The 9983-nt window shown below is 37.2% G+C and overlaps 1 protein-coding gene across 1 annotated transcript; it reads right to left on the minus strand.

Moving 5' to 3' along the window:
• Window positions 1-8564: 8564 nt before the first annotated feature.
• LOC306653368 (olfactory receptor 4F3/4F16/4F29-like) lies at window positions 8565-9533 on the minus strand (the record flags this gene model as incomplete). Its single annotated transcript, XM_079126370.1, has 1 exon — window positions 8565-9533. The coding sequence occupies one exon, from the start codon at window positions 9531-9533 to the stop codon at window positions 8565-8567; it is 969 nt and encodes a 322-aa protein (XP_078982496.1).
• Between the last annotated feature and the right edge of the window lie 450 nt (window positions 9534-9983).

The raw sequence follows: 9983 nt of genomic DNA on the forward strand, positions 1-9983 counted from the left end.
GATTGGATGGACATATTTGGTTACAATTGCTTATGCATGAGACTGCTTATATATTGAGGGTGTTATTTGAATAAAGGGGAAGCTGCTTGATGAACCTTTGAAGTGTATGTATCTTCTGTCCCGCTGGTCGGGCCATAAGCATGAGAAGCGGCGGTTTTAGGTAAGCGAAAAGAGCAAGAAGCCTTGCCGAACCACTTGGAGCAAGCCAGACAAAGAAGCCACAGCTTTCCTCCGTAAGTGGAGCTGCTTGGAAAGAAGCCGCGGTTTTCCTCCATAACCGGAGCCGCTTGAAGCAGCCCTGGGGCAAGCAGCGGTTCTCGGTAATTTATCGGAGGCCATGTCATGCTATATGAGGTATACCAGAAAAATCAGTTCTTAAAGGTCTCTAATCATCTCAGAGATTCCGGGTTTTGGTGCTCAAGTGTATACATGTTCCACCAACGTATGATATGATATTCAAGTTAATGCAAACACAACATTTTATCGCTTCTATTTAAGAATAAGGAGAAGGATAAGAACTTCAGCCTGTCTGGTAGATGGTAACAGAGACCAGTCAAATTATTAGATTTACACTACAGAAAATCCCTCTGATGGCTTTGTGGGAGGCTCAATACCCAGAGATCAATTAAGAGGTATGGAATGAGAGACCTGAACCAAGGAAAGACTCTGAAAATGGAAAGAAAGGGACAAAAATATGCAATATTAAAAAGAATAGATAAGGGGCCAGGAGCTTAATTCAGTGGTAGGGCACTACTTTGCAAGAACGAAGCCCTAGGTTTTATTTCCAGTACCAAAAGGAAGAAGGAAAAGGAGGAAGAGGAGAGGAGAACAGAAAGACAAAAGAAAATAGGGCCTATGTGGAATGCCAGCACAGTGGTGCTCACCTTCAGGGATCTCCAGTGCCACCTCAATCAGTGCCATACTGGGGAAACCCATCTACCAGCAAGTAGAGATGCCTCGGTCTGCCATCACGGATTATCCCCAACCCAGATGCCACCATCTTTAGTTAGGGCAGCTCCCATTCTGGGACACCACATTATCCTTTCATGCATCAGGCTACTGAAAACTAGAGGGCTTGAATAGTATATTACAGTTTTATTTTAGTTTTTTTTTTTATTATTCCTATCTTTCTAAGTTTTTTATTATTTTTCTCACTCTATTTTCTTATCTGTTCCTTAGAGTCTCTCTCTCTCTTTTCTCATGCTACCAACTTCTTTTAATGTCACTTTCACTCTTCCTATGATCTAGTACCTCTATATACTCACTTGTTATCTCATTAACATTACATCCTACACCCCTTCTGATCCTCTTTGTCCACCATTAGAAATTGTAGACCTATTGTTTTTGCTGTTGATAATAATTGAACTCATCGTCTCTGTTTATTATGACAATACTGTTAATGTCTTAATAGGGGCTATTTGGTTTAAGGCTCCATATTATTTGTATTGAGCACTGGTAATGTTGATCTCCCCCTTAAAGGTGAAGTATTGGAAATCTGCAGGGACACTATAAACCTACAGGGGGGGAAACTGTAATACCTCGGATCTGAACTGGTAAAGGGGATGATACATGAACAACATGACAAAACAAGGCAAGAAAGCACACCAAACAAACCAAGATGCTGGAATAATAGAATCCATTGACAGCATGGTAGAAGTCATGTCATAAAGGGAGTTTGGAAATTACATAATTAAAATGATCTGTGTGTAAAGGATGATATAAGAGAGCAAATACAGGCAATGAATGATCACTCCATTAAACAGTTAAAAGAGCAAATATAGGAAGCAAAAGATCATTTCAACAAAGAGAGATTCTGGGGGAAAAAAAACAGAAATCCTTGAAATGAAGGAAACAATAAACCAAACTGAAAATTAACTAGAAAGTCCTACCAACAGAATAGGTCACATGGAAGACATAACCTTGAAAAGGAAGACAAAATATTTAATCTTAAAAATAAAGTTGACCACACAGAGAAGATGGTAAGAAATCATGAACAGAAATTCTAGGAATTATGGGATGACATGAAAAGACCAAATTTAAGAATTATTGGGATTGAGGAAGGCACAGAGATACAAAACAAAGGAATGGAACAAACTATTCAATGAAATAATTTCAGAAAATTTCCCAAACCTGAAGAATGAAATGAAAAATCAAATACAAGAGGCTTACAGGACACCAAATGCACAAAATTACAACAGACCCACACCAAGGCACGTTATGATGAAAATGCTCAACATACAAAATAAAGATAGGATTTTAAAGACTGCAAGAGAAAAGTATCAGATTATATATAAGGGGAAACCAATACAGATATCACCAGATTTCTCAGCTCAGATCCTAAAAGCTAGAATGGCCTAGAACTGCATTCTTCAAGCTCCAAAATAAGAAGGATGCCAACCAAGAATCTTATACTCAGCAAAACTAACCTTCAGATTTGATGACAAAATAAAAACCTTCCATGATAAATAAAAGTTAAAATAATTTACAAATAGAAAGGCTACACTAGAGGACATTCTCAGCAAAATATCCCATGAAAAGGAAATGAAAAACAACAATGAAAGTCAGCAAATGGAGGAACTACACTAAAGGAAAAGCCAATCAAAGGATAAATCAAGTTAAAAACCAAAAATAAGCCAACGTGACCAGGAATATAAATCATATTCAATAATAATCTTGAATGTTAATGACCTAAATTCATTGATCAAAAGACACAGACTGGCAGACTGGATTAATTAAAAGACCCAACAAAATGCTGCCTTCAAGAGACTCATCTCATAAGAAAAGACATCAACAGACTGAAGGTGAAAGGATGGGGTAAAACATACCACGCACATGGACGTAGTGAAAAAGCAGGGGTTTCCATCCTCATATCAGATAAAGTGGATTTCAAGCCAAAATTAGAAGGAATAAGGAAGTACATTTCATAATGCTTAAGGGAATCATAAATCAACAAGACATAACAATCATAAATATTTATGCCCTAAACAATGGAGCATCTGTGTATGTCAAACAAACCCTTCTCAATTTCAGGAATCAAATAGACCACAATGCAATAATACTGGGTAACTTTAACACACCTCTCTCACAACTGGATAGATCTTCCAAACAAAAACTTAACAAAGAAAACACTGACTTCAACAACACAATCAATAACTTAGACTTAACAGATGTGTATAGAATATTCCATCCATCAATGGGCGAATACACTTTCTTTTCAGCAGCACATGGAACCTTCTCAAAAATAGACCATAAGTTATGCCACAAAGGTACTCTTAGCAAATACAAAAAAATAGATACTACCTTGGGTTCTATCAGATCATAATGGAATCAAATTAGAAATCAATGATAAAATAAAAAATAGAAACTACTCCAACATCTGGAGACTAGTAACACACTATTGAATGATTTATGGATAATAAGACATCAGAGGGGAAATAAAAAAATTTTTAGCGGTAAATGAGAACAAAGATACAACATATCAAAATCTCTGGGACACTATGAAAGCAGTACTAAGAGGAAAATTTGTTGCATGGAGTGCATTAATAAAAGAATAAAAAGTCAACAAGTAAATGACCTAACATTACAGCTCAAAGTCCTAGAAAAAGAAGAACAGATGAACATTAAAAGCAGTCAAAGACAGAAAATAATTAAAATCAGAGTTGAAATCAATGAAATTGAAACAAAAGAAACAATTCAAAAAATGGACAAAACAAAAGGTTGGTTCTTTGAAAAAATAAATAAAACTGATAAATCCTTCACCACACTAACAAAGAGAAGGAGAGGGAAAACTCAAATTACTAAACTTCGTGATGAAAAAGGAAATATCACGACAGACACTATTGAAATAGAAAACATAATTACAAGCTATTTTCAAAATCTATACTCAAAAAAAATATAAAATCTTGAAGACATTGGCAGGTTTCTAGAGACCTATGATCCACCCCAAACTGAATCAGGAGGACATACACAATTTAAACAGATCACTTTCAAGAAATGAAACAGAAGATGACATCAAAAGCCTACCAACCAAGAAAAGCCTGGGAGCAGACAAATTCTCAGCTGAGTTCTACAAGACGGTCAAAAAGAATTAACCAATGCTCCTCAAAGTGTTCCATGAAATAGAAAAGGAACAAATCCTTCCAAACTCATTCTATGAAGCTAGTATCAGGGCTGGGGAGATAGCTCAGTCGGTAGAGTGCTTGCCTTGCAAGTACAGGGCCCTGGGTTCAAACCCCAGCACCACAAAAAACAAGGACTTGAAGCTTGTATCACCTTGATACAAAACTCAGACAAAGGCACATCAAGGAAAGAAAACTTCGTATCAATATCCCTGATGAAAACAGATGCAAAAATTCTTAACAAAATTCATCAACATATGGAAATCAATAAATGTAATCCACCACATCAACAGATTTAAAGATTAAGAATCATGATTATTTCAATAGATGTAGAAAAAGCATTTGATAAATACAGCACTCATTCATGATCAAAATACTAGATTAGGGATAGTAGGAACATACCTGAACATTGTAAAGGCTATCTATGCTAAGCCCACAGCCAACATCATTCTAAATGGAGAAAAATTGAAAGCATTCCCTCTAAAAACTGGAAGAACACAGGGATGCCCTCTGTCACCACTTATATTCAACATCATCCTTGAAACTCCAGCCACAGCAATTAGACAGACCAAATATATTAAAGGGATACAAATAGGAAAAGAAGAACTCAAACTATCACTATTTGCTGACAACATGATTGTATGTTTAGAGGATCCAAAAAATTCGACCAGAAAACTTCTAGAACTAATAAATGAATTCAACAAAGAAGCAGGATATAAAATTAACACTCATAAATCTAACGCATTTCTATTCATAAGTGATGAATACAATGCAAGAGAAATTAGGGAAAGTACCCCATTCACCATAGCCTCAAAAAAATATAAAATACTTGGGAATCAATCTAATAAAAGAGGTGAAAGACCTCTACAATGAGAACTACAGAACAGTAAAGAAAGAAATGAAAGAAAACCTTAGAAACTAGAAAGAACTCTCATGTTCTCAGATAGGCATAATTAACATTGTCAAAATGGCCATACTACCAAAAGTGCTATACAAATTCAATGAAATTCCAATTAAAATCCCAATGACACACCTTATAGAAATAGAGAAAGCAATCATGAAATTCATCTGGAAGAACAAAAGACCCAGAATAGCCAATGCAACCCTGAATAGGAGAGTAAAGCAGGAGGTATCACAATACCAGAACTTCAACTATACTACAGAGCAATAGTAACAACGACATGGTATTGGCACCAAAACAGACAGGTAGATCAATGGCACAGAATAAAGGACAAAAGATAACTTATCTAACAAATGATGCTGGGAAAACTGGAAATTCATATGTAACTAAATGAAATTAAACCTCTATCTCTCACCCTGTACAAAACTCAACTCAAAATGGATCAAATACATAGGCACTATAACAGAGACCCTGCACCTAATAGAAGAAAAAGTAGGCCCAAATCTTCATCATGTCAAATTAGGACCAGACTTCCTTAACACCACTCCCAAAGCACAAGAAATAAAAGCAGGAATCAATAAATGGGATGGATTTAAACTAAAAAGATTTTTCTCAGCAAAGGAAACAATCAACAATGTGAAGAGAGAGCCTAGAGAGTGGGAGAAAATCTTTTCCACACACACTTCAGATAGAGCACTAATCTCCAGAATCTATAAAGAACTCAAAATCCTTTACACCATAAATACAAATAACTCAACCAATAAATGGGCTAAGGAACTGAGCAGACATTTCACAGAAGATCTACAAGTGATCAACAGATATATGAAAAAATGTTCACTATATCTAATAATTAGAGAAATGCAAATCAAAATTACCCTAAGATTTTATCTCACTCCAATTAGAATGGCTGTTATCAAGACTGCAAGCAACAATACATATTGGCAAGGATGTGGGGGGAAAAGTTACACTCATACATTACTGATGGGGTTGCAAATTGGTGCAGACACTCTGGAAAGCAGTATGGAAATTCCTTAGAAAACTTGGAATGGAATAACAATTTGACCCAGTTATCCTACTCCTTGGTCTATAGCCAAAGGACTTAAAATTAGCATATTATAGTAATGCAGCCACATCAATGTTTATAGCAGCTCAGCTCACAATAGCTAGATTGTGGAACCAACCTAGATGCCCTTCAACAGATGAATGGATAAAGAAATTGTGGTGTATATATACACAATGGAATATTACTCAGGCATAAAGAAGAATAAAATTATGGCATTTGCAGGTAAATGGGTGGAGTTGGAGAATATCATGCTAAGGGAGATAAACCAATCCCAAAGAAACCAAATGCTGAATGTTTTCTCTGATAAGTGGAGGATGATACATAAAGAGGATGGGAGGGGGTAAGGGAAGAATGGAGGAAGGATGAATTGTGTAGAGGGAAATGAGGGGTGGGGAGGGGTAGGAGAAGGAGAGATTATTAGAAGGAATGAGACCAACATTGTTACCCTATGTACACGTATGATTGCACAAGAGGTATGACTCTACCTCGTGTACAACCAGAGAAATGAAAAGTCTTACTCCATTTGTGTACAATGAATCAAGAACACTAAAATTAAAAAAGAAATCTAAAAAAAAATTTTAAAAACAAAGTAGGATTTTAGCAGATGGGAACAGTACCTAGGCATCTCCAAGGAGTATAACTTAAAAAGACTGAAAGCTTCACCAAGCTGGGGTAGAAAAGCAGAACAACTAGGTTTCTAAGGGAAGGTTACGAGTTTAATCAAAGTTATATATGGAATTTTTTTTCCAAATTACATTGTCTAGAGTTCAAGATAAAAGTCAAGACCAGTGACTTGAAAGGATATTTCAGAGGTAGGCAACAGGTCGGATGAAATATTTAATATATTACAACAAGAACTACAAAACAGAAGTGTTTACAAATCTATACAAGTTCAAGAGCATCTGATCTTTTTGCTGAGGTTCAGTTGCAAATCAGCGAAGGAAACTGGATAAAGATTGATCAGAAACATCAATTTCAGCCTTCAACATTATTCTCCCCATCTTTTACTAACAGTCTACTACGGGTGTCTTTAGAAGCATTGCTACAAGTCCTCTGGAGCTCACAGATGGCAGACCAGGTTCCCAACAGCTGGGTTGTAACCTACACGTGAATTGGGCACACGTAATACCTGTTCCTACTCATCTGGTAACACAGAGAGAACAGTAAAACATTCTCTTTGAATAATTATTTTTACTATTTATGAATAATATATTTATTTTTAAAATAATTACATAGGCTGAGCACTGTGGTTTATACTTATAATCCCAGCAACTTAGGAGGCTAAGGTAGGAAGATCCAAGTTCAAGGCCAGCAACAACTTAGCAAGACCCTGTCTCAAAATAAAATTTTTAAGAGGGAAGAGAAAGTAGCTCAGTGATAGAGTGCTTGCCTAGCATTCACAGGCCCTGGGTTCAAGTACTGCCAAAAAAATAAAAAACTATCATTATTATATAATATACTATATCGCATGAAATATTTAATGTGTTTATTACATATTTATATCTCTTAATTTATACACAGTTTCACCATAAATTTTCTTTTACATTTCTATGTTTTTTTTATTTAGTTGTAAACCTGATTCACATTAAATGAATTTTTGGGGTTTTTTTTAATTCATAAATCAATTTCTCATCTTTTAGTTCCAAAATATTCAAAGACATTTACAATCATTTCATAGTCACATAGTTTTCTTTGCCTTATAAAAATAAATCGTTGCTTAGAAATTATCAGGGTAAAATATAATTATAATATACATTGAACGGTATGGAAATGTACATCTTCCGGCCTCAAAAAAATATTGATTAATAATATTAAAGTTTTCCTAACTGTTTATGATTTACACTAAATTTCAGTTTTCAATTCTAACTAAATCTAAAAACCTTAGCACGAACTCAATGTCAGGATGGGTGAATAAACTTAGTTGATAAAAAGCCTCCAATTCTCAAAGTTCTCTGGTAATTATCTCCGTTTTGTTTATTCCTCTCCATGTGTAAGGACACTGAGAAACTCAGAGGGTGTGACTAGAGTTACACACGTGGATTGGAAGAGAGAGATCCTTTAGAATCAGTGTCAAAGAGAGGAACCGCCAACGTCAAGTATCAATGGGAAATGCGTCCAGGATGTGAGGTTTCAGTCATCACCATCCCCAAAGTCTTCAATGACAGAAACTATCTCCAGGAGCAAACTCGACGTTCCATAGCTGGGTTCACTCCCCCACAGCACAGACGTATTTTTTTCTCTTCGTGGTGATGGGGATGGAACCCAGGGTCTCATGAACACTAGGTCAGTGCTCTACCTGAGGTCCTCCCTATTCCCTCTTCAATATTTTCAGAATCCTTAGAGTAGCAATTCCCTGGGAAGAACCGACCATATCAGGATAGCCTCTGTGAGGAGACTTTTCATAGTGGATATTGAAACCTGAACTAAAATGAAGACTTGTGAATATTCAATTAAAGAGATTAATTTCCAGGAACAGTTACTATTAATCTGAATTTCTTGGACTGTGCATGAAAGAACTTTTCCTAAAACTTGCTAAAGCCTTAACAAAGAGTCTCCTCATTGCCACTTTCATCTCCTTATTTCTAAAGGTATAGATGATAGGATTCATAAAAGGAGTGATAATGGCATCAAAGATAGCTAAAAATTTATCTATGGGTAAGGCAGGGAAGGGCCACACATAGACAATGATGCAAGGACCGAAGAAAAAGACCACCACAGTGATGTGAGCTGAGAGAGTGGAGAGGGCCCTGGCTGAACCACCGGAAGCGTGTTTACGAACCGTAACCAGGATGAAGACGTAAGACACCATCAGGATGAAGAAGGTGGCCATGGAGATGAATCCACTGTTGGCAGTGACCAGAAACTCCAGTCTATAAGTGTCTGCACACGCAAGTTTGATGAACCGAGGAAAATCACAATAGAAGCTATCCATTTTGTTGGTTCCACAAAAGGGCAAGTTTACAACAAAAGCCAGCTGGACCACAGAGTGGATGAGTCCAATGGTCCAGGCCACAGCCAGGAGAGAAGTGCACGTTCTCAGGCTCATGCTGGTCAGGTAGTGGAGGGGCTTGCAGATGGCCACGTAGCGGTCGTAGGCCATGACGGTCAGCAGCACCATCTCCGTCCCTCCCACGGTGTGAATGAAGAACATCTGTGTGATGCAGCCTTTCAAGGAGATGGCTCTGTGCTTTCTGAAGAGGTCATAAATCATCTTTGGAGTGGCGATGCTGGACACGCCTGTATCGATGAAGGAGAGATTGGCCAGCAAGAAGTACATTGGGGAGTGTAGGTGACGGTCTGAGATGATCGTGAGCACAATGAGAAGGTTTCCCAGCATACTTGCTACATAAAATGTCGTGAAGAACAGAAAAAGGAGAATCTGAATTTCCCAAGAACTGGTGAGTCCCAGCAACACAAATTCAGACACCACTGAGTGATTTCCTCCATCCATCAACTTCAAGTGCAAGGATGACCCTGCAGTTACTGTTACCTGAGGAGCACACGAGGAGGGGGAAAGTTTTCAAATGGAAAAGGACATCCTGGCTATGGAGTAATGACCCAGGTGTCAAAAACTGAAGGTCACCTTGCCCTTGTAGAGTGAAGAGTTTATACTGTGCTCGAGTCACAGAGAACTAGCCCCAGAAACTTTTCCATGCCTAAATCATTGGAATCATGTTCTCACACAACCTCAGATTTAGTTTGGGCTTTATGGTACATCTAGAAGGGGAATACATAAACAAAGCACCAAAAAATTTTTAAGGAGTGGTATACCAGAAGTACAGAAACTTATACTCCCTAATTTCTACATGAAAAAGATCTCACAGAACAGGAAACGCATTGAAATGGAAAAGCTACTTATCTTTTTCTGTTGTACACAGCCACCTTACAACATTCTGAAGTT

This window comes from Sciurus vulgaris (genome assembly GCF_902686455.1).
Source record: "Sciurus vulgaris genome assembly, chromosome: 2".
In the NCBI taxonomy this organism is placed as follows: Eukaryota; Metazoa; Chordata; class Mammalia; order Rodentia; family Sciuridae; genus Sciurus; species Sciurus vulgaris.